General features: G+C 60.3%; 2 protein-coding genes across 5 annotated transcripts; one reads left to right on the forward strand and one right to left on the reverse strand.

The window, feature by feature from the left end:
- Window positions 1-6,049: 6,049 nt before the first annotated feature.
- On the forward strand, window positions 6,050-10,853 carry RFPL4A (ret finger protein like 4A). Its single transcript, XM_059665686.1, has 3 exons — window positions 6,050-6,112; window positions 7,002-7,296; window positions 9,985-10,853. The coding sequence occupies exons 2-3, from the start codon at window positions 7,011-7,013 to the stop codon at window positions 10,512-10,514; spliced, it is 816 nt and encodes a 271-aa protein (XP_059521669.1). The 5' UTR covers window positions 6,050-6,112; window positions 7,002-7,010; the 3' UTR covers window positions 10,515-10,853.
- Window positions 10,854-13,003: 2,150 nt separating this feature from the next.
- EPN1 (epsin 1) lies at window positions 13,004-25,688 on the reverse strand. 4 transcript variants are annotated; one of them, XM_059665001.1, is made up of 11 exons: window positions 25,547-25,688; window positions 22,704-23,029; window positions 19,161-19,410; window positions 17,369-17,493; window positions 16,705-16,779; window positions 16,220-16,303; window positions 15,204-15,507; window positions 14,815-14,925; window positions 14,597-14,683; window positions 13,685-13,942; window positions 13,004-13,544 (listed from the first exon to the last, which is right to left on the reverse strand). In XM_059665001.1, exons 2-11 carry the CDS (start codon window positions 22,929-22,931, stop codon window positions 13,336-13,338), a joined length of 1,731 nt encoding a protein of 576 aa, XP_059520984.1. In that variant the 5' UTR covers window positions 22,932-23,029; window positions 25,547-25,688; the 3' UTR covers window positions 13,004-13,335. The 4 variants fall into 4 exon arrangements, with proteins under 4 accessions (XP_059520984.1, XP_059520983.1, XP_059520986.1 ...); XM_059665000.1 differs by having other exon boundaries at window positions 14,815-14,961; XM_059665003.1 differs by lacking the exon at window positions 16,705-16,779.
- Between the last annotated feature and the right edge of the window lie 332 nt (window positions 25,689-26,020).

A 26,020-nucleotide genomic window follows, 5' to 3' on the forward strand; every position in this document is an offset into this window, starting at 1 on the left:
CTGTCTACCCTCTGTGCTGTATGCACGAAGCTAACACAATATTAAATGTCAACTGTAATGGAAACGTGCATTTTAAAAAGAATATTTTAACAAAAAATTTCTTACGAACACATTAAAAAGGTAATAAGAATCAGGTAAAGTTTATTTTAATAGTATATTTTTATTTTAAAAAATAAAATGAGAAGGACATATATAATCGTTCAACTTAGATGCGCATTCTGAGCGATACAGCTTGATGTGGGAGGGTTCATTTTAGCAAATGGCCTGCTTTGGTTGGCACTCTTTTTTTTTTTCTTTTTAAAAAAATATATTTTATTGATTTTTTTACAGAGAGGAGGGGAGAGGGATAGAGTTAGAAACATTGATGAGAGAGAAACATCAATCAAACATCTGCCTCTTGCACGCCCCCTACTGGGAATGTGCCCGCAACCAAGGTACATGCCCTTGACCGGAATCGAACCTGGGACCCTTGAGTCTGCGGGCCGAGGCTCTATCCGCTGAGCCACACCGGTTAGGGCGGTTGGCACTTTTTTTCTAAGACTCATCCATGTGGCTGCATTTGGCCCGTTTGCATTGCTGGATAGTAGTCCACTGCTACTATTCCAATCTCTTTTTTGTTTGTTTTGTTAATCCTCACCCGAGGATATTTTTCCATTGATTTTTAGAGGGAGTGGAAGGGCGGGGGAGAGACAGAGAGAGAAACATCAATGTGAGAGAGATACATCAATTGGTTGCCTCCCAAATGTGCCCCATCCAGGGCCAGAATTGAGCCTGCAACTGAGGTACATGCCCTTGACCAGAATCAAGCCCAGACCTTTTAGTCCTAAGGCCAAGGCTCTATCCACTGAGCCAAACCGGCTAGGGCACTATTCCAGTTTCTTAATGCTACAGTTGACTGGTAGATGGCTTTTTTGTTTGGTTGGTTGGTTTTTGTTAATCCTCACCTGAGGACATTTTTCCCATTGATCTTTTAGAGAGAGTGGAAGGGAGAGGGGAGAGAGAGAGAGGAAAAAAAAACACCAACGTGAGAGAGACACATTGATTGGTTGCCTCCCACATGTGCCCCAATCGGGACAAGGGCTCAAACCTGCAACCCAGGTACCTGCCCTTGACTTGGAATCAAACCCACGACCCTTCAGTGCACAGGCGGACGCTCTGACACGAGGCCACACCGGCCAGGACTAGGAGAGGTTTTCTAGATTTTTTTATAACGTGAATGACGCTTCTGTGAGCAAGCTCTCACCTGTGCTCTGCGCATATAAGCAGACATGTTTCTGGGTTAATAACCCATATGAAGCAAGTTTATGACCATTTCCCCTCCTGAATGTCATGACTGACATTCCCACCAGCACCCTGAGAGTGTCGTTACTGCACCTGCCACCATACTGAGTGCAGTCTAAGCCAGTGATGGCGAACCTTTTGAGCTCGGCGTGTCAGCATTTTGAAAAACCCTAACTTAACTCTGGTGCCGTGTCACAGATAGAAATTTTTTGATCTTTGCAACCATAGCAAAACAAAGACTTATATTTTTGATATTTATTTTATATATTTAAATGCCATTTAACAAAGAAAAATCAACCAAAAAAATGAGTTCGTGTGTCACCTCTGACACGCGTGTCATAGGTTCGCCATCACTGGTCTAAGCCAATGGCAATGACGGAGAACAAAGGAGTTGACATGAAAGTCAAGGTGACCTCACTCTAGGACAGTGATGGCGAACGTATGACACGTGTGTCATAGGTGACACGCGAACTCATGTTTTTGGCTGATTTTTCTTTGTTAACTGGCATTTAAATATATAAAATAAATATCAAAAATAGAAATCTTTGTTTTGCTATGGTTGCAAATATCAAAAAATTTCTATCTGTGACACGGCACCAGCGTTAAGTTAGGGTTTTTCAAAATGCTGACACGCCGAGCTCAAAAGGTTCGCCATCACTGCTCTAGGAGATGGAAATAAAGAGTGAGGAGGGCCCTGGCCGGTGTTGCTCAGTGGATAGAGCATCAGCCTGCGGACTGAAGGGTCCTGGGTTCGTTCGATTCCGGTCAAGGGCACATGCCTGGGTTGTGGGCTCGATCTCCAGACATACGAGAAGCAACCAACGAATGCATGGAGGAGTGGAACAACAAATCAGTGCTTCTCTCTCTCTCTCTCTCTCTCTCTCTCGCATAAATAAATAAATAAATACATTTTAACGGTTAAAATAGGAAACTTTGTTTTATGGGTATTTTACCACAATTTAAAAAGCTTGTGTCATAGGCTTTTCTCTAAACATTCCTCTCTCCTTGCTTTTCTACCTGAAATCTGAACCCAGTGCGCATGTCCCCTGAAGCCCTTTCGGATGCAGCAGGTTAACACCCGCCCCGCACACTGCAGGGTCCAGACATGGGCAACCCCCTGGAAACACCCTAACCACTCACGCACCATCTGGGCACAACCTGCCTCTGTCTCCACAACTCACAGCACCTGACCCACCCCCTCTCCCTCCACTTCTGCGGCCACGCCCGACCGGCAGCAGCCACATTACCATTTACATGTGATTCGGAGTAAAATGCGGGCCCACTGGAACTTCCGATGGTGAAAGATTAGGAGCTGGAACAATCACCCTCTCAATGACCAAGACAGCAAGTCTCACACTCAAACCTCCCGTTTGCCTGCCTGCCCCTCCCTCTGTAATCGCCCGGACCTGGTTCTCATTGTCTCCCCAGGTTCCGTGAATCTCACAATCAGAACTGAGAGACTAACCAAGTCTCAGACTTTGGCTTTGGGGATCTTCATCATTTCTCCTTAGTTCTGCTACCCAAGGTCTTCCAACTCTGTCTCCGATTCAATTTTGTTTCATTTTATTTATTTTTTTAATTTATTGGTCTGAGAGAGAGAGAGAGATTTGTTGCCCCACTTATTTATACATTCATCGGTTGACTCTTGTATGTGCCGGGGAATCAAACTTGCAACCTTGGCGTATGGGGAGGTCGCTCTTAGCATCTGAGCTACCCGGCCAGGGCTCCGATTCCATTTGAAAAATACTAGGAAGCCTCGGTCCTGTTCTCTCACCCAGTTCAGCACTGGAAACACAGAGATTTCAAGAGAAGTGCTGGGTGTACGATCTCTGCTTGAATGTAAACGCGTTTCCCCTTAGAGCATCCTTCCCACAATGAAGGGGCAGGACTTGGTTCTTTTGGGTGCCCGCTACCTCGTTCTTTATGCACTCTAGACCTGCAGGAAGTGCTGAGAAGAGGAGAGGGAGGGAGAGAGAGAGAGAGAGAGAGAGAGAGAGAGAGAGAGAGAGAGAGAGGAAGGTTCGAAAGAAGGCATCCTCACCCAATCCGGCGGCTGGTCCTCCAGGCTGGTCCCCATCAGAGAGCATCTGTGGGCGCCAAGACTATAAGGCCGTGCCTGCCCTCTGATTGGCTGTGGAATCACTCCCCTCCCATTGGCCAGCGTGACTCTTGATTGATGCGTCTCGGTGGATGATGTGAAACTGTTGCAGCTTGTGTCAGGTGTGAAGGATCTTCCCCCCGGCATATCCCCATGCACTACCAATAGATTCTCGCTCTCTGACATCATTAAGCTCTGGGCTTCAGCAAACAGTCTTCTCCCACCGCCAGTGACGGGCCACTCTGCTCATAACATGAGGGTCTGCTTTCCCCATACTCTACACTTCCCGACAGAAAAATATATATATATATGTTAGAGAGGAAAGGAAAGGAGAGGGAGAGAAAGAAACATCAATGATGAGAGAGAATCATTGATCGTCTACCTGCTGCAAACCCCACACTGGGGACTGAGCCCACAACCCGGGCATGTGCCCTGACCGAGAATTGAACTGTGACCTCCTGGTTCATAGGTCATGATCAACCACTGAGCCACGCGGGTCGGGCTGAGATGTTATCTTGTACATCTCATAGCAGCACCTAGAACGCAGCCTTCGTGCATAAGGAGGATGTCAATGACTGATTACTCATGACTATTCAATGACTATTCTTGGATAACAAGCTCTGGATGGGAAGGGCAGAAGCTAGAATTTGTGAATCTTTTTTTTTTTTTTTTTTTTTTTTTTTTGGTAATTGAGGTAGGAACACTGAACATGAGATTGATACTCTTACCGAGATTTTTTTTATTGATTGATTGATTGAGAGAGAAACATTGATTTGTTGTTCTACTTATTTATGCTTTCATTGGTTAATTCTTTTTTTCCAATATATTTTTATTGATTTCAGAAAGGAAGGGAGCGAGAGATAGAAACATCAATGATGAGAGAGAATCATGGATTGGCTGCCTCCACTGGAAATCAAACCCACAACCCAGGCAGGTGCCCTGACCAGGAATCAAATGGTGACCTCCTAGTTCATAGGTCAACAATCAACCAATGAGCTATGGCCAGTGTAATTCAGTGGTTAGAGCATTGGTCCGAGCACCAATGGGTCTCAGGTTCAATTCCCAACCAAGGGCACATATCTGGGTTGCAGGTTCAATCTTGCACCCCAAAGGCAACAGAGGCACTACCAATCATCTCTCTCTCTCTCTCTCTCTCTCTCTCTCTCTCTCTCTCTATTCTTCCTTCTTCCCTCCCTTCCACTCTCTCTAAAAATCATTTGGGAGGGGTGGATATGTCAATGATTTTTTTTAAGTTTTTTTAATCCTCACCCAAGGATATGTTTTTATTGATTTTTAAAGAGAGAGGAAGAGAGAAAGAGAGAAATATCGGTCAGTTGCCCCCGTATGCGCCCCAACTGGGGATTGAACCCCAAACCTAGGTATATGCCCTGACTTAGAATCGAATCTGCAGCCTTTGATGTATGAGACAATACTCTGAGGAACTGAGCCCACTAGAGCTGGTTCCAAATGTGTTTTAGGCAAATGAGTCACGAACATTCAAAAGGATTAGATTTTACTATTGAAAGAGAATATTTTTATTTCCCAAGAGAGGACCTTGTATCAGAGGAAAAGCAATTCAAGCTTTTCTTCAGTTTCAGATGTTCAAGAGCTTTCACATGTAAACACTGAGAATATTAACATTTATTTTGTTGTTGATCCTCACTGGAGGATATTTTCTCCATTGATTTTTTACAGAGAGGAAGGGAGAGGGATAGAGAGTTAGAAACATCCATGAGAGAGAAACATCGACCAGCTGCCTCCTGCACACTCCCTACTGGGGATGTGCCTGAAACCAAGGTACATGCCCTTGACCGGAACCGAACCTGGGACCATTCAGTCTGCAGGCCAACGCTCTATCCACTGAGCCAAACCAGTTAGGGCAGGGCTCATTTTTAATGAGTGGATGGGTAGGAAGAGATTAACCAAAGAACTTGTATGCGTAACCCATGGACACAGAAAATGGGGTGGTGAGGGCCTCAGGGGGCAGGTGAGGGCTTGAAGGAGTCAGTGGGAGAACAAAAGAGGACATTTGTAATATCTCAACAATAAATATAATTTTTTTAATTAAAGCCATTTAAAACTAGCCAAAAAAACAAACCAAAAACAAAAAAACTAAAACACACACAAACAAAAAAAAAAACCTAATCTCACTCATTTTATTTTATTTTTTATATTTTTATTGATTTCAGAGAGGAAGGGAGAGGGAGATAGAAACATCCATGATGAGAGAGAATCATGGATCGGCTGCCTCCTGCACACCCCCTACTGGGGATGGAGCCGGAAACCCCAGGATATGCCCTTGACCAGAATCGAACCCAGGACTCTTCAGTCCGCAGGCCGACGCTCTATCCACTGAGCCAAACCAGCCAGGCCATTTTAGAAGGATTAATAATGAGGACCGTCTTTCATTTCAATCCTAAATCTAATGGATTGACAGAGTTAATATTTAAGATCTAATGTAGAATGAATACACGGCAATATTTTGTTCATGTTAGTTTAAAAATAACTTCTGTATACAATCACTTCCTTTGTCCCTGGTAATCTCTCTGACCTGAGAAAATCCCATTATTTTCATCAACATCTGACGGAATTAGGTGTAACCGACAGGAAGTGTGTGAGGTGGGTGGAGCTACTTGCCCAATAAAACCGGCTGGCTTGCTGGTCGACCTCACTCCACAACTGAGCCTTCAAGTGAAGTAGCCAGAGGCCAGAAGAGGATTTAGTGTCTGAGAGGTGAGTCAATCTGAGGGGATTTCGTTTTCACTTTCAAATGTCTACAGAAGGTCTTGGGAATGGAGGGACCTATGGATTCAGCAGGTGCTGTCTGGGGCCAACTCAAGGCCAGGCATGGCGTGGACACCGAGGGACAGGGACCTCTGATGGGAGCGGCAGGCAGGACTCCGCGGTTCAGGACCAGGTGGGAGTAAGAATTTGATCATCAGGTCCGAGCTTGGCGGACTCTGAGGCGGTGCGTGGCGTGTCCCCCACCGACTTCCTCCGCCTCTCGGGTTCTGCGGTGGGTTTCCACCCCATCCAGGGTGGGGCGGGGGCAGCGGGGAGACGCGGAGGATTTCAGGTCTCAGCCAGCACTTCCCACTGGATCTATCAGGGGACCCCGAAGTGTCGTTGTAAACTCATGTTCTAGTAGCCCCATAAGCAAAGAATAAGGAAAGCGACCCAGGTCCGGCTGGGTTTGCTTAGTGGTTAGAGCAGCTGCCCTCCCTCCCAAGGGACTCGGGTTTGATTCCCAACACATGGGGAAGCGTGGAAGCCTAAATAAAAATTAAACGCTAATTTTCTCCTGACAGGCAGGTGTAGATCCTTCCAACAGGGAATCAGTTTGGGGGGGGGGGGGCATGCAGGAGAGAGCGCACCTTTCCTTCTGGTCTTCAAAATCTTAGGCTGCACGCATTTCACTGTGGCTAAGCCCCACCCCAACCAGCGTGTTGCACCTCAGAAGTTCAGGGCTTGGAGCCATTTCTATTGGCCCTTCGATTGCATCCTCCTCACCCAGGGGTCCTGGTTGCAAATGTCTATCCTAGAAAGAGGAGGCGTCCGGGGACCCATGAGTCCCTCTCCCTCAAGAGAGGCTCACCGCGGCTCCCCCCCTCTTACCGCCCAGGCGGCGGCCATGGCCCAGCACTTTAAGGAAGCCGCCCGCTGCCCCGTCTGCCTCACGTACTTTGAGGACCCCGTGAACCTCAAATGCGGCTACATCTGCTGCCGCCGGTGCCTGCGCGCCCTGCCCAAGGAGCCGGGCGGCCAGGGGGTGCAGTGCTTCAACTGCTCCAAAGTTTCTCAGACGGCCGACATCAAGCCCAACAGAGTGCTGTGCAGTCTGGCGGCCAAGGCCAAGGCGATGGAGCCCCAGCTGACATCCGTCTTGCAGATGGACCCCAAGATTCGCAAGTTCCACGGTGAGACCTCTGGGCGCCCTACCCCGGCCCTGAGGGAAGGCAGTTTCTCAGAGGCCCCGCGACAGGCGGGCCTCCCCTGGCGGCCGCACCTGGAATGTTCATTCTTGCCCGAGAGTCTACATGACAACCGGCTGTAGGTTTTTAGGGAAATATAACGCCGTGTCGCCCTAGACCTGGGCTCCCCAATAGTCCCAGTCGCCCCACTGGAGACGGGCACAGACAGAAACCTGATTTTGCGTGGACTGGATGTTACAGACAACGGACTACCCGAGTCTTGTTATTGTTCCTGTGTTTTTAAGAAAATTTTTAAAAATATTGTTTTATTGATTTCAGAGAGGAAGGGAGAGGGGAGAGAGAGAGAAGCATCAATGATGAGAATCATGGATCGGCTGCCTCCTGCACGCCCCCCACTGAGGATCGAGCCTGCAACCTGGGCAGGTGTCCTTGTCCAGAATCTAACCCGGGACCCTTCAGTCCGCAGGCCGACGCTCTACCCACTGAGAAACACCAGCCAGGGCAAGGAAATTTTTTTAAGTATCTTTTCTATTTACCTTTAAGTTACAGTGGACATGTAATAGCCAGTTTGGCTCAGTGGAAAGAGCGTCGGCCTGGGGACCCTTCAGTCCCCAAGTTCGATCACGATGAAAAATAAATTAATTCAAACATTTAAACAGAGCCCCAGCCGGTGGGGCTCACTGAGCGGAGCACCAGCCCAAGGGGCGGGATTCAGATTCCCTTCAAGGGCACCCACCTGGGCTGAGGGCTCCCTCCGCCAACACTGTCCCAGCCCCTCTGAAGGCAGCCAGTAGACCTACATCAATGCTTCTCTCTCTCTCTCTCTCTCTCTCTCTCTCTCTCTCTCTCTCTCTCCTCCTCTCTCTCTCTCTCTCTCTCTCTCTCTCTCTCTCTCTCTCTCTCTCTCTCTCCCCCCCCCCACTCCCTCCCTACCTTGCACTCTAAAAAGCAATGGAAAAAAGATCCTGGGGTGAGGATTAACACCATCCACCCAATTAAAACAGTGCCTGAGACAGGGGTGTGGGGTCTCAATCCCCAGTAGGGGGCGCGCAGGAGGCAGCCAATGCATGTTTCTCTCATGGCTAATTCTCTACCTCTCCCTCTCCTTTTCTCTCTCTAAAAACCAATAAAAACATTTGTTTTTTTTTCATTTAAAAGGAAAGAAAGCAAACAACAACATAGCCATTGGTCTGTGGGGGGCAGGGTTCATGTCTGAGGCTGCGCGGGCTCCCTGCGCGGGTCCTGTGAGGACGCCCGCTCTCCCTGCCCAGCGAGAGGGTCGGAGCAGGAGGCCGGGCCGCGCAGGCTGTCTCCTTCCGCCCCCATCGGGTCTGGGTCCAGGTTGCTGCTGAGGTTCTGACACATCCTCATGTCAGACTCTGAGCCTCTCCTGTTCCCTGTTCATTGTTACTGCAGTAAAGCGCCATGGCCTAGTCACCAACAGCAAGTGAGGAAGGTAACTGTGTTTATCAAGACAGGGTAAGCCCTCGCCAGTGTTCCTCAGTGGATAGAGCCTCGGCCTGCAGACTGAAGGGTCCCAGGTTTGATTCCCGGTCAGGGCGCATGTGTGGGGCGTTGGGGATTGAAGGCAGCCAATCAATGATTGGCTGATTGTCTCTCATCATTGATGTTTCTATCTCTCCCTTTCCTTTCTGAAGTCAGTAAAAAAATATTTTTTAAAAGAAGAGATCAGAGAAAGCTTTAATGTTTAACATCAATATCATTCTGCAAGAAGTAAAATATTTTCCATCCCTTGAAATTTGTGATAATCTGCATGATAATTTTTTTTATTGATTTCCGAAAGGAAAGGAGAGGGAGAGAGAAACATCCATGATGAGGGAGAATCATTGATCAGGGCCCCTTGCCGGGCTGTATGATAATTTTGAGAACAAATGGCACTCGTGGTCTATTTTTCGTGTGTATTCCTTACTAAAGAGGAAAGAAATCCCACCCAGCCCAGGTGGCTCAGTGGTTGGGCATCGACCTATGAACGGAGGTCAGGGTTTGATTGCCAGTCGGGGCAGATTCTCAGGTTGCTGGCTTGGTCCCCCAGTGGGGGGCGTGCAGGAGGCAGTGATTCCCTCTCATTGATGTTTCTTTCTCTCTCTCCCTCTCCATTCCTCTCTGAAATCAATAAAAAAAATTTTTTTAGCCCAGCCTGTGTGGCTCAGTGGTTGAGCGTTGACCTATGAATCAGGACGTCACAGTTCAATTCCTGGTCAGGGCACATGCCTGGGTTGCAGCTCCATCCCCTGTAGGGGGCATGCAGGAGGCAGCCCATCCATGATTCTCTCTCATCGTTGATGTTTCTATCTCTCTCTCCTTCTCCCTTCCTGAAAACAATTATATATATATATATATATATATATATATATATATATATATATATATATATATATATATATATATATATATATATTAAAGAAGAGAGAGAGAAGTCCTTACTGAGTTGGATCACTTAATGTCAAGAGAATACCTACGATGGACAAAGACTAGCTCCTCAATTATAATCATTCCTCCTGTACATAAAATTCTGTTGTATCTGGGGCCAGGGAAATCTCCCCAGGAAAATGCCCACTGCAGACAGGAAGGTGTGGGGGCCTTGGCAGTGGCCAGGTAGGGGGGGGGGGGCAGGGCATGCACCTGCTGAGTCCAGCCTTTCTCTCTCCACAGTGGACATGACCTTGGACGTGGACACCGCCCACAACTACCTCACCATCTCCGAGGACCTGCAGCGGGTCCGCATCGGGGATCTCCCACAGGGGCGCCGAGCCCACCCTGGGAGATTCAACGACTCCCCCTGTGTCCTGGGCTCTCCCCGCTTCACCTCCGGTCGCCACTACTGGGAGGTGGACGTGGGGCGCAGCCGGCAGTGGAACCTGGGCCTCTGCCGGGAGTCGGCTCCCCGGCAGGGCGAGGTGGTTCTGTCCGCGGAGCTCGGCTTCTGGACCGTGAGCTGCAAGGACGGGAACCAGTTCATCGCCGGCACCGAGCCCGCCTTGGGGCTCACGGTCCAGCCCCGCCTGCGCCGCCTGGGCCTCTTCCTGGACGTGGAGATGGGGACCTTCTCCTTCTACCACATGGCCGATGGGTCTCACGTGTTCACGTTCCCCGCCATTTCGGCCGAGGAGCCCCTGCGCCCCTTTTTCGGGCCTGCGGATTGCACAGGGGATGATGAGAGCTGGCTGGCCCTCTGTCCCTGAGTCCCGGGGGGGGGGGGGGGGGGGGGGGCGGTCCGGGGACACGGACACGGGCTACCTGCGCGCTCACCCGCTCACCGCGACCGGCGTGCCTGCCTGTGACCCGTGCGCCACGAGTTGCAGCAGAAAACCGTGGCGAGTCCCTGAAGGCCGAGCGGAAATGAGTCTCCCGGTGCGGTGCGGTTTCGGTGGTGCCGTTTGGGACTGCTATCTGATTAGCTAATAAACTTGTTCTGAACTTGCAGATCCAGGGCCAAACGCTTCGCTTTTTTCTTTGAAGTTGGTATGAAGAGGAGGTTAGAGACGAAATAAAATGCTAGATGTGGCCCAACGGGCTCATGGGTTTTCCCTCTAATGTAGGAACCAGCCCCCTGTGAACAGGTACAACACAGGGGCGGGGCCCCTCCAGTTACCCAGGTGGTTGCCTGCCCTCTTGTACCCCCGAGCCCCTTGTTCGATCCCTAGTGGGGGCCCATCAGGAAGGCAACCTGATGTTTCTTGCCCTCTCTATGAAAGGATAAATAAATAATGCAAATCATGGGCTGTGGATTAAAACACACACGACCCTGCCCTGACCGGTGTGGCTCAGTGGATAGAGCGTCGGCCTGCAGACTCAAGGGTCCCAGGTTCGAGTCTGATCAAGGGCATGTACCTTGGTTGCGGGCACATCCCCAGTTGGGGGTATGCAGGAGGCAGCTGATCGATGTTTCTCTCTCATGGATGTTTCTAACTCTACATCTCTCTCCCTTCCTCTCTGTAAAAAATCAATAAAATATATATTTTTTAAAAATTCGGGGGGAAAGCATGTCAGCACATGGGGAGTGTGGTTGTCCCGGGCCAGAGGCACAATCGGGCGGCGGGTGGCGGCTCGGAATCCACAGGTGTGGCTGTGTCCACTGGCTTTACTGACAAGCAGCCCGAGTGGGGAGGCGCTGCCTCGGCCCAACGTGGGGGGCGGGGGGCGGGGTTTGAGGACTGAACACCTGAAAGGAGCCCCCGCAGAAGAGCCCCCGCACGCGGGAAGGCTGCGGCCGAGAGGCTGTGGAGCAGGCGCGGGGGCCGGTGCGTGGGCCGCGCCCCGGGACCGCCCGGCCGCCTGGAGACCGAGCTCCCAGGCGCCGGCCGGAGACTGGGCTGGTCTCGGGCGCCCCCTGCCGGCCGCAGACCGCACAGCGCCCGCCCCGGGCCTGAACCCCGGTGGCCCCGCAGCCCCGCCCCTCGGCGGGCGCCTGTCCACTCCCGCCGTCTGGACAGGGGCCGCCCTGGGCAGAACCGCACCCCCGCGACCCTTCACAGCCCGTAAAGGCCGGGTGGCCTGACCCCAAGCCCGACATCTGACCCGCGCGGGCCCTGGAGACGAAATGGAAGGAAAAGGGAGGCACGTGAAGCGGCAGTGAACCAGCGAGGCAGGAATGGCCCTCCAACACCCAGGAGGGACCTGCCCCCTGCCAGCCCGGTGCTCGGGCCTCGGGGCAGGGATGGGTCGGGACCCCCGTGGCAGCTCCAGTGGGAAGCGGAGGCCGGAATGTTCTGGAATCTCCTGCACAGGCTCCGGGAGGCGGCAGCTTTGCAGACCTGCCTGGGCCGGGTCCTGCCCTCCTCCCCGGAGACAAACACGCAGAGAGACCACAGTTCGCTTTATTTCACTGCCTTCCCTATTTAAACTTTTATTGGTTTTAGAGAGGGGAAGGGAGAGGTTGATTTATTGTCCTACTTATTTTTTAAATATATTTTTATTGATTTCAGAGAGGGAGAGAACCATGGATCGGCTGCCTCCTGCACACCCCCCACAGGGGGTCGAGCCTGCAACCCAGGCATGTGCCCCTGACTGGGAATCGAACCCGGGACCCTTCAGTGCCCAGACCGACGCTCTATCCACTGAGCCAACTGGCCAGGGCTGCTGTCCTACTTGTTAACACATTCATTGGCTGCTTCTATGCGCCCTGACCCAGGATCGAACCTGCAACCTTGGAGTAGAGGCCGACTTCTTTAAAGACTGGAAGGCAGCTCCAGGCAAGCAGTGCCCAGGAGGCCCCCCACTCCCCCTCACCGGGCCCCGCCCACTCGGCAGCAGCCCCAGGCGCCCCGCCTCCCCAGGCCCAGGAGACACTCCCAGCACCAGGCCCTGAAGCAGCCGCCTGAGGGCTCCACAGCCCAGGCCTGTCCCCATGGCCCTGCCAGCCCATCCCATCAACCTAGCGAGCCGCAGGGCCTTCACCCACGCCGCTCCCCTGCTGCCCCCCTCTGGGGGCACAGGCCACCCCGGCCAGCTCAGCCGCTCCCTCGGCCTGTGACTGCTCTGCACCCGTCCCCTCACCTGTGCCAAGTTGTCTCCAGGCAAGAACAAAGGCTGTGGAGGCGGGACACCTGGCCCTGCACCCCCCACCCCCCCCCCAGCTCCAGAAGGTCAGAAACCAGGGGTGCTGCCCCCACACCCTGGGCCTCCAGGTGAAGGGCCACGTGAAGGACGGATGGGAACCGTGGGAGCCACGCCCATGAGAATTGCCATTTATTCCCGAAGTTGCCAAAATCATCACCAAGGATTCACCGAGGGTGTGCGGGGAGGAGGCTCAACACTGATCAAGGGGCCAGTCAGGAGCGGGAGGAGGGGGACGGGGCCTGCTGTCCCTCCTTCTAATGCCACGGACGGGGTTCTCCTCTGGCCGGCACCTCCCCATCCCCCAGGTGGTTTCTGGGGCGGCGGTGGGTGAAGAGGTGTAGTGTGAGTGGCCCCCGGAGGGAGGGCGCTGGGCCCGCTTCACATGCACTCAACACTGGTGTCCCAGGCAGCGGCGGGGCTGGCCAGGCCAAGCCCCAGCCCGGCTTATAGGAGGAAGGGGTTAGTGTTGGGGGCCGGGGGACCCGGGGGCAGGATGGGGGGCAGGCCTGGGCCCCCGCCCAGGGGAGAGATGTATGTCGGTGGTGCCCCCGGGACCGGGGGCCCGGGGCTGAGCCGGAGCTGGTTCAGAGTGAGCGTCGCAGGGGGCGCGGGCTGGAAGGGGTTGGTGACGGAGGGGCCGGTGGCCGGGGCTCCTGCGGGAGAAGAGAGGCGCACAGCGCAGTCAGGGCCTGCCTGCGGGAGGGGCCCCCCACCCCCCTGCCCACGGGGGGCCCAGCACCCCTGTTCCTGCCCGAGGGAGGGGCCCCGGCACCCCGGCTCCGAGGCCACTCACCGCTGGGCAGGAAGGGGTTGGAGGCCTTGGCTCCGGGCAGCGTGGGGCCCGGCCGAGTCACCAGGGAGTCCAGGTCCACAAGGGCTGCGTTGGGCCCCAGGAATGACTCCGGCGTCTTCCGTGTGGGCGGCGTGGGGGTCGGGGCAGCCTTGGGCGGGGGGCTCCCCACAGCCTCGGCCAGAGAGCCCTCGACCCCACTCATGTCGAAGGCCCCGGGGCTGCGGGCGGGCACCTCCCCGGCCAGCAGCTGCAGCTCCCCTGGGAGGGCAGAGGGCACAGGGTGGAGCGGCAGAGCCAGGCCCCAGGCCCAGGGCAGGGGACACCACGTGGCGACCTCCAGAGCAGAGCCTGCTGGGCCCACACGCGGGGGCCGGAGGGCAGGCGGGCTGGGGGCCGCGTCCTTGGCCGTCTGGTGTAAAAGCTGACTCAGGAACCCCATCTAGTGCTGAGACAGGCACCCGGGAGCCCCAGGGGCCCCGCTTCACTGCAAGAGGGACCACAGGGGCCACAGACAGACTGCGGGAACACGGTGCTACCTGCCCCCAGGCGGGGGGAGGGGGAGGGGCAGGGCAGGTGAGGGAGGGCTGCGCAGGGCACACAGGGAGGCACCTGGGAGAACCCCGGGGCAGGGAGGCCAGAGGCCGGGCTGAGCCCGAGGAAGGAACCTCTCTATGCTGTTGTCCCACTTTCCTCTAAGCCTGAAATCATCTCACGACACAGCTAACGTTTGTTGTTGAAGATGGGGATGGGGACGGTCAGTTAGATTCAATAAATAAAGCTGTTTTTATACAAGATGGGCCCTGGGCCTGGCCAGGCTGCACACCCGCCAACTCTGACCCTGCCTGGGCGGGCCTCGGGGAGCAGGCACGGACGGGGTAGGGGCCACGGGGGGCGGGCACGGCGGGCGCTCACCTGTGCTGCTCCCTGAGGTCGGCAGGGCTGTGCGTAGTCGGTCAAAGTCAGAGAACTCGTCAGGCTCTGCGTCAAAGCCCCCGACCACTGTGGGGGTCACAGGGCCATGGGGGTCGGGAGGGACACTCGGCTCCCGGGGCCGCCCTCCCGCCCCTCCCTGCGCAGGGATCAGGCGACTCTTCACTCGAAACTGCGCCCGCCCAGCGCCCGCCCAGTACCTGCAGTGCCGTTGGTGCTGGGCTTGGCAGGTGACCCCCCCCAGGGGTCCGAGAAGGCCGGGGCTGGGGCCCAGGGATCAGCAGCTGGGGGCCCACCGACCAGGGCCCCACCTGGTGAGAAGGAGGTGCGTGAGGGGCTGGGCCCACCTGTGGCAGATGGGGGTTGTCCCCTCGAATCTGTGGCTCCAGGCCCCCTGCCCTCACCCCTCTGCGCCAGGCCCAGCCCCTCCCCGCATCAGGCTCAGTGTCCAGCCAGGAAGACCTCCCCTGTGTCCACCAGCCTCCCCGTGACCTTCCGGCCGCCTCCGCCCCCCCAACCCCCCACTAGGCTGTCTCCTCGGAGCCACCTCATGCCCAGGACTGCGCCCGGGGCCGGGGCTGGCACTCACCGTCTGAGCTCCCCCATGGGTCAGGGGTGGGCCCCTCTCCAGCTGCAGGGGCCTGGGTCCCACCCCAAGGGTCAGCCGGGGGCCCCGCAGGGGCAGCAGGCCTCCAGGGGTCCCCAGAGGCCGGGGTAGGGGCCGGGCCACCCCAGGGATCAGCAGCTGGAGGAACAGGAGGTCCCCCCCAAGGGTCCGAGGCAGGGGTGGCTGTGGGGATGGCAGTGGCCATGGGTGCTGGGCCCCCCCAGGGGTCCGAGGCCGTCGGAGGAGCCGGGGCCGTAAAGACATCAGCGAGATCCATGAGGGACGACTGCAGAGAAAGGGGGGAGGGGTGAGCAGGACAGAGGACTGAGGGGAAGACAGCACCCAGACGGGACGAGGCCAGCACCCCTGATCCTGGTACCTGAGCCCAGCACCCGGCCCTCCCTACACCCTTCCCACCCCGCATCCCCCCCGCCCCCGGACAAATGAGGACAGCGGCAGACGCCCACGCCCAGCACCACGCCCGCTGACCGGTGCACCCCAAGTGCACCGGACTTGGGCCAGCGCCTCCACGCCACTGCCCGCTCCAGGCTTCCCCGCGCTGCACTCCCTCCCCCACAGGTCCCGCGTCCTGGCTGGACTCGGGCGACAAGAGCCCTGTCCTGGGATGTGGAGGTGACCACCCCCAGGCCGCAAGCAGCACGGAGAAGGCAGCACGGAGGCCTGTGGCCGGGTGCCGTGGTGGCCGGGGCTGTGCGTCGTCGGTCCCAGTCCCGGGGACGCTGAGCTGAGCGGGAGCACTGGCAAGAGTGTGGGCCACCCAGCCAGGAGCTGTCCGCCCTCACTGGCCGGGCTCTGTCCCCGCCCTGGGAGCCAGGACCAGCCTCGTGACCCAAAGCCACGGCCTGGGAGGGTGGCCTTGCTGTGAAGACACCGGGGACGCACACAGTGCGAGGCCACAGGACAGGCAGCTGGGACACATGCCCCGTGCACCCAGGGCAGGGCCCACACCTCCTCCCCACTCACCTCCCCACACTCACCTCCTCCTGGCCCCCGGTCTCCCGCTTGCTCTCCTCTATGGCCATCTGCAGCCTCAGGTCATCCCCCCGGCGGATCCGCTCCTCCTGTTTGGACCACGAAGGCAGGCGGCAGGGAAGGTCAGTCTGAGTGGCCGGAACCCGCACCCTCTCCCCCGGACGAGGTGACGGAAATTAAAATGGGATGCGGACGTGTGGGATGGGTGGACAGGTCGCGGGCGGGCAGGCGGGGGAGGACACTGCCGGAGGGCGGGAAGCACAGGTCTGCGGGGAGGAGGTGACAGGCCCGGATGCCGGAGGGAGAGGCCCTCGCTGTCTGTCTGTCTGACACCTGAGCGGGGTCACGGGGTCACGGGGTTCCGTCCCACACCAGGTCCACGGCTACAGATGCTGCGGTGCCAGCCTCCGGCTGGCGAGGGCGGGGCAGATCGAGGCGGGGGACCGGGGCGGGTCCCAGGGCCTGCGGGCGGGCGGGGAGGCTCTCTGACCTTATCGTGCTCCTCTCGGCTCAAACTAAGGGCCAGCTGGAGCTGGACGTCATCCTCGGGGCCGCAGGACGGGGGCTGGGGGAGAGACAGTGTGAGGGGCGGCGGGGGAGGCGGCCGAGAGAGAGAGAGAGAGAGAGAGAGAGAGAGAGAGAGAGAGAGGGGGGGGGGGAAGAGAGAGAGAGAGAGGGGGGGGGGAGGGAGAGAGAGAGAGAGAGAGAGAGAGAGAGAGGGAGAGAGAGAGAGGGGGAGAGAGGAGGCAGACAGAGACACAGCAAGAGAGACTAAGATACAGATAGAGAAACAGACAGACAGACGGAGACAAAGAGCCGGGTCAGACAGAGCCAAAGACACGGAGAAATAGTCCCCAAACTGGGGAGGGGCAGGCAGAGCCAGAGGAGGACAAGCCTCCAGGGTGAGGAGGGAGAGGGAAGGAGCGGGGAAGGGAGGGAAGGAGAGGGGAAGGGAGGGAAGGAGAGGGGAAGGGAGCCGGGAGGGGAGCCCATGACGGAGTGAGGAGGGACGGAGGCAGAGCACAGGGTCCGCGGTGAACAGAGGCAGGGAGAGACAGCGGGCAGGCGGGCGAGGGGAGGCATGGAGATGGGATGGCAGAACCAAAGTCAAACCCTGCCGCGCCCGCGCCCGCCCCGCGCCCGCCGCTGGGTACCTGGTCTGCCTCCTCCTTGCTCATGGCCAAGGCCAGCTGCAGCTGCAGCTCCTCCTCCCCGCTGCTCTGCGGCCAGGCCTGCTCGGCCTCGGGCGGGGCCCCCGCGCCCACTGCTGCAGAGGAGGCTGGGGGGAGCGGGGTGCAGTGAGACAGAGAAGACAGGTGAGCCCCCACCTCCTCTTCCAGCCCAGCCGCCCTGAACCCATCTGGGGCGCAGGAGTGGGGGAGGGGCCTGAGCCGAGCTCCCGCAGGCCCAGCAGCCCCAGGGGGACAGGTCAGGGAAGCACAGCCCTGCAGGTGAGGGGGGACCTGGGGAACCTGAGCTCGCCCCAGGGGGGCCAGGCCTCGCTGTCCGGGGCTGGCCGACAGCTAAGGACCGTGGGCATCAGGGAGGCACAACACCTGCCCGAGTCACAGACGAAGGAAGGATGGAGAGACGGGAGGGGCTGGGGCAGGCGGCCAGGAGCTGAGCTGACCAGGCCCCACCTGGGCTCCCCAGCCCCCCGGCCCCAGCCCAAGGCCGAGCCCCTGCCTGTGGAGAAGTAGAGGCACCAGGACAGCAACGCCCCTCAGCTCCGGGCCGTCAGCCCTGTGGGACCCGCTCCTGGCCCAGCCCTCACGGTGCCCAGCGCTCGGGTCAGCAAACCGGGCCGCGGCCACGCTGGCCCAGCCTTCGCCAGCCCGTCAGCCCGTCAGCCAAGAAAGGGTTTCATTGTTTTAAGGGGTTGGGAGGAAAAAAACCCAAAGATGAATAATATCTCAAGTCGCTGAGAAAAGCACACACAACCGAAACCTCAAGGTCTAAGACTGACGCCTGCGCGTGGCAGGAGGAGGCAGCCCTGAGGCCCAGCGGACACTGAGAGCCCACCTCCCCTGCCCGGAGCGCACCCCCCGCCCCCGCCCCCCGTGGCCTGGGCATGGCCCTGACCTCCGAGTGGGTGCTGGACGGAGAGTAAGGTGGCAGGTCCGAGCAGAACGCCCAGCCCTCCCCACACGCCAGGCTCCCGCGGGCAGGCGGCGGTCATGGCTCCCCGGTATCTGGTCCTTCCCGCAGGCCCAGGCGCCTCCTCCTGCCACTGCTCACAGAGAACTCTGCACCCCGTTGTCCGTAGGCACCGCCTCCCCATCGCCTGGAACTGCCTGGCCCCTTGGGTCCCCGAGCCCCGGCCCCGCCAGGTCAACGTCCCAGCGACACCAACTGTCTGTGCCGTGTGGCCCACCGCGCTGGCGCCGCCGTTTCTGCAGTGGTTGCAGCGGTGACGCCCGCCTGCCCAGGACACAACGCCTCCCGCCCCCGCCAGGTCAAACGGAAAGCGCCCCGAGATGTGCCCTACGCTGGGGGCCACACGCAGACGCCCCAGTCCCTCTTTCCCAATGCAGGTCACCACCCCAAACCGAGCTCGCTCACCCCACCCCCTTCCTAGAGTTCCACGGCAGGTTCTGCCTCCAGCTGCTCCCCAGCCACCACTGGCCTGTGCCTCACACGGCCTCTGGGGCCTCGGCGACGCCTGCTCCTCCCAGGCCAGGCTGCACAGAGGGTGTGCCCTCCCCCGGGGCTGTCCCTGACCACGGGGCTGTCCCTGACCACGGGGCTTGGGGAGCCCTCTCCCCTCTCCTCCGGCGGCGGCGGCATTCTCTCCTCCTGGGCACGGGCACGGACAGGACTGCGGGCACCCAGCCCTCTCCAAGGCCCAGGCTGCGCACAGGACACCGCTCAGCTGGCATGTGGGGGTGAGCGCGGCGAGGAGGGCCAGGAGCAGCGGGAGGGGCCCGGCAGGGGGCCACGGCTCACCCGTGGCGGTCTGCGCCAGCTTCTCCTTGGTCTTGAGCGCGTGGGCCCGCTCCTCCCGCAGCCGGTCCTCGTCGCGCAGCAGGGCCACCAGCTGCTTCGCCTTCTCCCGCACGTTGACGCCCTGGTCCTTGCCGTCGCGGTCCACGTACTGGAAGTCCTTGAGCGTCTGCACGGCGTACATGTTCTCCTTGCACTGCTGCGACACGCGCTCCGAGCCCGTCTTGATGAGGTACTCCATCAGCGTCATGGCCTGCGGGGGGACACGGCGGTCACTCGGGTCCCAGCGCCAGCCCCCGGCCTGTCCACAGGATGCCGGACCACAGCCTGAGGGGAAGGCGGGGCTGACCGTGCCGCCCCCGCTGAGCCTGACCACACAGGTGCCGGAGTGACAGCAGCACCAGGAGCCCAGCTGACCCCGCACGCAGGGCGCGGATGCAGCTCAGAGCAGGGTGGCCAGCACCGGGGGCCGGGCTGACGCCATGGGCAGGGTGTCTGCCTGGGGTGACGACGCTGACAGCCCTGGGAAGGCGCTTAATGCCCCCAACTCCAGACTTCGAAGGGGTCGGTGGCGTGCCCTGGGAGCTCCGTGCACGTCCGTAAGGGCCGCAGCGGCCGTCACCCAGCCCCCTGGCCTCGCAGAGGCCCGGACCCAGCCGCTTCTGTGAAACGCAAATCTAAAGGGTACGGAGGCAGATGACTGCCCGTCCGTGCCAGGCCTCGCTCCCCACCACCAGAGCCCGTTCCCACAGACCCGAGCCAGCCACACTGCGTCCCCTCCTCTCCCCCCCGCCCCTGTCACACTGCTTTCTCTAGTGCCCCCTCCCCCAGACCAACACACTGCCTTCCGCTGCAGACTGTGGTCTCTAGTCTCCAGGCCTCGGTCTCTATAGGTGGCTGGTGTAGAGCAGCCACAACTGCAAGTGTGAAACTTCACACCAACAGGCTGGCAGGGGGAGGAACAGCCTTTGGTGCCTCTGCACTTTATGATATGACAACAAATTGACTTTTCAAGTTAAATTAAAAGGGGGGAGGGAACGGGCAGGCCTTTGTAGTCCTGGAGCCTGTGGCCTGGGGAGCCAGACACCCCCGTGGCGGCCTCCCTCGGAGACGGGCACATCTTAGAACGCGCTGCCCAGAGCCCCCAAACCCGCCCAGGGAGGAGCCGCGGGAGGGCCGGGCACCGAACCTGTGACCTCCGCGGGAGCACGGCCGGGCACTGACCGGGAGCCAGGCTGGGCCTGGCAGGCTGCCCGAAGGCGTGTCGCAGTGTTTGCCTCTGCAGGCGGAGGTTAGTCTTTAACTGGCCCTCCAGGCGTTTGCGCGTTGGAGGAGAAAGGAAAGGACAAGTCACCCCTGCGGGAGGCGGGCTCCCACCCTGCCGGCCCTGCTCCCCACACGCGACACAGCCCCCTGGCGGGGGCCCCCGCTCACGCGTCACGGGACCGAGAAAGGCCAGGCAAACAGCCTCGCCTCAGTCCTGGGCGCACCCTGTGCGAACGAACCCTGAAAGTGCTCATTTCCAGAGCTCGGGGACTTGGGGATTGCGGTGAAAAGACAGTGAACCCGGAAATAACCCAAACACCCACCCACCCCCACACCCACCCCACCCGCGGGGGCGACAGGTTCCCCGGTACCCGCCATGTGGTCGTGGGAATGGCCGCCACACTCGTCAACCTCCCGCCCGGCGGGGAGCGTGGGAGCTGACACCAGAACCGCTGTGAGACGTTCCAGGACAATCTTCTCAGCAGACAGGGCAGGGCCTGTGCCGGGGCGGTGGCCGCGCAGGTGCGCACACCTGCAGGAGCGAGCCAGGTTGCACACTCCCGCCCTGGGCCTCAATGGGAAGTGGGGACGTGCCTTAAAAGCGGGCAACTAGCTGGTCCAACAGTCCGTTCCCTCTGGAAGCAGCCAGGCCGGCCGCCCGGGGCTCCAGGAGGAGCCAGAGGGGAACACGCCAGCTTTCTGGCCAGCACGTGCGGTCCTGTCCCGACCACACCGCTGGGCCCCACAGAACGGACACACTGCGCACCCAGAGGCCGGCCTCAGCCGACAAAGCTTTATCCACCAACAGGCAGGGCCGGATTGGCCCTGGGCCGTCGCTGGCTGCCCGGATGCGCATTCCTGGGACCAGGCAGCTGGCACAGCCGAGTCAAGAGGGGGCTCGGGGGCTCCCGCCGGAGTGTCAGCACACCGGGGCCCAGCCTCTTTGTGCCTCGGTTTCCTCTCCTGGAACATGGAGACGGGAAGCGCCTCCACCGTTCCCTGCCTCGGGACTCAGGGCATCCCTCCAGGCCCAGCCCCGTCCCCCAGCTGCGCTCCTGGACTCGGCCCTCCCGGCCCTGGCCCTCTGTCACCTGCATGCAAAGGCTCGCCCGGAAATGACCAAAAACTGACTCAACGATGAGTCGAGCGAACCGCTCACCCAGTCTTGGTCTGTCGGGAAGCAGGTGAGATGCTCACAGGTAAACGCCAGGTGGCCATGCGGCTGCCACGCCCACCGACCTCCCTGCTCTGTGACACTGACCCCCAGGCCTCAGTCCGTCTCAACGGGGAACCGGCCCTGCCTCCAGCGGACAGCCCGGCCCGCGCAGGCCCCAGGCCCGCACCCACGGTTCCCGAGGAAACGACAACAGGGGGCCCCTCCACACTCCTGGGCTGGACCCTCCCACGCGGGAGGTCCAGGGACTGGCCCGAGGCCGCACGGCCGGCAGTGGGGCCTGGCCGCCAACCCAAGCCCCCGCCCCCTTCTTTACCCAGAGCAGCACACGGGAGCCCAGCTCGAGCGCTGCCGGCGGTCGGTCTGGCCGGTCCCTGGGGAGGGTGCCTGCCTGCACCACTGGGCGAGTCAACAGGCCGCTCGCGTGGACGGCACTGCAGCCACATTGATCCAAGTGGCACATCCACGCGTCCTTCCACCCAGAAATCCCAGCCCCACAACATGGCAACGCACGAACGCCGAAGGCAGCCGTGTTTGTGCAGCTGGTCCCGCCGAGCAGGCCAGCCCACACACAGACTGTGCGCGCTCGTTAAAAACAGTGACAGATCCTTTCTGTCCCCACAGGGTCTCATCTCTGGGACTCAGCCTCGTTTCCCTATGAAAAGTGGGTGTAAACGGCACACGGTAAAACCACGCTAATGTACGGCTCCGTTTCCCACAAGGGCATACGCCATGTAAGCGCCTGAGATCCGGCCGTGGCCGCCCGCCCCCCCCCCCCCCGCACCCCCCCCCCCCCCCCCCCGTGCTGCCCGGTGCTCAGACACACAGACAGGGCCCCGCAGGAAGACAGAGGCTGCGGACGTGGCTCTGGGAGGGCACTGGACTGGTGCAGAGGGACGGACATTATGCACCTGCTCAGGCCTCCCAGGTGTGTGACTCCCGGAGGGAGTGGCCACGTCCTCAGAAATACGTTAAAATCAAATTCCTGAGCCGTCATGTTCGTGGCCACGAAGCGAGAGCGATCTTACAGGAAGAGGGAGACTCCGGCTCCTCCAGGAACGGGGTCGGCCGCAGCCTGTCCGGAGCCCCCCGCCGCGGGCACTGACCTTGTACACGTGCCGCCAGTTCTTGCCGTGGTCGTTGAGTCGCTTCCAGATCATGCTCATGATCTCCGAGAAGGCGACGACGTTGTAGGTGAGGTCGGCGATCTCAGACATGAGCGAGCTGGACGGGCCCCAGGGGTCGTTGCTCGTGGCCTCGCGGACCTTGATCTCGGCCTCCGAGTAGTTGTGGACGATGTTTTTCATCTGGCGCCGCAGCGACGAGGTCGACATGGTGGCCGGTGGTGGCGCCAGGGGCGGGCCCCCCGGGGCGTGGGCAGAGGGGGCAACTGCAGGAGCGAGGCCGCCGCCGGGCTGGCAGGTCACCGCATCTGAGGAGAGGAGGCGCCTTAGAAACACACGCGGGACCGGGGCGCCCAGCCCGAACCCTCGTGGGCCCCTGCGAGCCGCGGGAAGGACGGGGTCCTCAGTGACCGCGGAGGCTGTGGCCCTCGCCCCCCTCCATTTCAGTCACCCCGTCCATTTCGGTTCCTCAAATGTGCCCAGCTCCTTCCGGCTCGGGGCCCCTGCTCACCGAGGCAGAGCGAGCAGTGACAGACCACGGCCCAGGACACACCCAGCCAGCACTTCCTGGCCCGCCACCTGGGTGGGCTGAGGACTCCCGCACCTCAGTTTTCTTCTCTGTAAAATGGGGCCCCACTGGTAACCCAGGGAGCTGTGCGGACCAGGGCGCGGGAGGCAGGCTGCCCGTGCGGGCAGTGTCCGGAGCTGGTCACCTGCCCTCCGTCCCTAGTCACCGGTCACTCCCACTCTCGCCCAGGGCGCCACGTCCCAGACCTTAAACAGCAAACGCCAAGGCCTCTGCTGGGAGGGCCTCGTGGGGGCACCTTCGCCTGGTGACTCTGTACTCATGTCTCTGGGGCTGAGGCGCCCCCACCAGCCGGGGGGCAGAGGCCTCTCTGTCTGGACACTGCTTTTCCCATCAGAGGGGCTGGCCCGGAAGAGCCTTTCAATAAACTGGAAGGAAGGGCAGGGGGAGGGCAGGAAACACCCCCGGAGCAGAGTGGAGGGGCAGAATCCGAGGCAGACGCGAGGACAGGCACGGAGGAGGCGGAGGCGGAGGAGGCGGAGGAGCGGGAAGGGAGTGAGAGGCGATGCTGGAGGCTCGGGAGGAGAGATAAGGCCGGGCTCAGCCCTGGGCTGCGGCCTCACTGGGAGCCAGATAACACCTCAGGGCAGCTGTGTTCTCACAGGCGCCTGCCTCGGGCCAGTGGAGGTTAAGGGTTTCAGCCAAGGCCGCCCGGGCCCCAGAAGTCATACCTTCCAGTGGAGACCAGGCTGCCGGGAAAGAATGGGAAGGGCGAGACTCGGCAACGGGGACAGCCCAGCAGCCCCTCCCCGGCCCTGACCCCGCGCCCGGCGCGCCTCTAAGTGCTGGACACACAGCAACTCAATGAATCCTCGCGAGCCCGTGACTCACGGGCACCTCACGGGGGGGAAACCGAGGCCCAGGACGCAGGCCTAGCTGGGAGCAGCCTGGCTCTGACCACCACCACCCATCGCTTCCGCAACCCATGACAGACACCCGCAGAGCCCGCCCACCACCTGAGCCCCGGGCACTGGGGAGAGATGTGAAGAGTAGAAGGGAGATGGCCGTGGCCCACAGCCAGACACACCAGGACGAGAGATGGAGTGGGGAGACCGAGAGGAAAGGGAATGAGCGAGACAGGGAGAGGGACAGGGAGCGCGGGCAGGGGGCTACCCAGACGCGGTGACACGGGCAGGGGCCCAGCCGGACTCGGGTACAGAGCCCCGGAGAGGCGGCGAGGCAGGGAGAGAAAAGCAGAACCACACAGGGCAGCAGTGACCTGGGACCGACAAACCTGAGACAAGGAAGACGGCATGTCACAGAGAGAGGGGGGAATCTGGGTCCGATCCTGGCCACCTGCTCCCAGCAACCTCCGCCGGGAATCGCAGGAGACACCCCTGCCCGGCAGGCCCGCTGGTGGCTGAGACAGGCCCATCCAGGGCCGGCCGGCGGCTGTTCTCAGAGGAAACCCAAGCCCGTCCACGAGGGGGCATCGGGCATCGGAAGACCGCCCCCCCCCCCCCCCCCCCCCGGCCCCGCGCGCTCGCAACGAAGCGCATCAGGAAACACACGACCAGCTCACTCAGGTCCCCCCGCCACCACGCTGCTTAGCACCAGACTAAGCTCCACAAAAAGTGGGGGAACCGTTCCATTCAATGGGGGGGGGGGGGCAGGACAAAATTCTCCAGGGGGGCCGGCCCCTCAAAACGACCGACATCGTACCGGGCAGGACTGAGACCCCGCGGCCAATGACACGCTTTCTACCTGCCGGACAGTGGACAGTGGACAGTGGCGGGCACGTCACCGGGGCCCCCTCGCCAAGCGCGCAGCGGCCCGAGGAGCAGCGACTGCGAACACCCCGAGGCTGGAGGCTCGGGCGCGGCGAGGTGGGGCCAGGAGGCACCGGACATCCAGGCGAGCGGGCAGCGGGCCCGGCTCCGGAGCCCGAGTCGCCAGCACCAGACCCGGGGCCTGGGGGAGGGGCGGCCCGAGCCCCCGAACCCCAGCCGCCGGCCCGCGGAGAGGGGCCCGCGGCGCGAGGGCAGCGGACAGCGCAGAGAGACGCCTGGTGACCGCGGACCCGGCCGCCCGCGCGAGACGCGAGTAGGAGCCGTGCCCACCAGGCGCGCACCGCCGCGGGGACCGTGCTTGGTCAGACGGCCAGACGGACACGGCCCGGCAAGGCCGCGGCGGTGACAGAGACCGACGCCGGAGGCGGAGACGCGGGCGGTGCAGGCCCACCCGGCGCCGAGACACCACGGCCGCGGAGGCGACCGGCCCGTCCCCGGCCCGCGCTCACCTCGGCCCCCTCACGCCGGACTCCGGGGGGTCATGGCGGGCAGCCCCCTGCCCCCGCTCGGCCTCGGTGTCGCGGGGCGCGCGCCGAGCCGCGGGCAGCGGAGGCGGGAACGCGCTCGGGCGGACGCGCGGACGCACGGAGGGCCGCACCACGACGGCCCCGCCGCCCGGCGCCCGGGAGGGACGCGGAGAGCCGGGCGGGGAAGGGGAGCCTCCAAGCGGACGGGAAGCAACCGAAAGAGGCGACGGACCGGAAGCGGAAGTGGTCGCGTGCCCCGCCCGGCGCCGACCACCGAGTCTGCGCCGCACCGGCTTCCTCAGCCCTACCCACCGGCCAACGTCACTTCCGGCGCGCGAGGCCGGTGGACGGGCTTCGCCAGCCTCACTTCCGCCCGCCGCCGCCAGGGCCCGGGAGGCCGCGCCGCTCCCACCCCGCCCCAGCCCGGCCCAGGCGGCGGGCCGCTCCCCTCCCGCC

Source organism: Myotis daubentonii, chromosome 15 (genome assembly GCF_963259705.1).
Source record: "Myotis daubentonii chromosome 15, mMyoDau2.1, whole genome shotgun sequence".
NCBI classification, from domain to species: Eukaryota; Metazoa; Chordata; class Mammalia; order Chiroptera; family Vespertilionidae; genus Myotis; species Myotis daubentonii.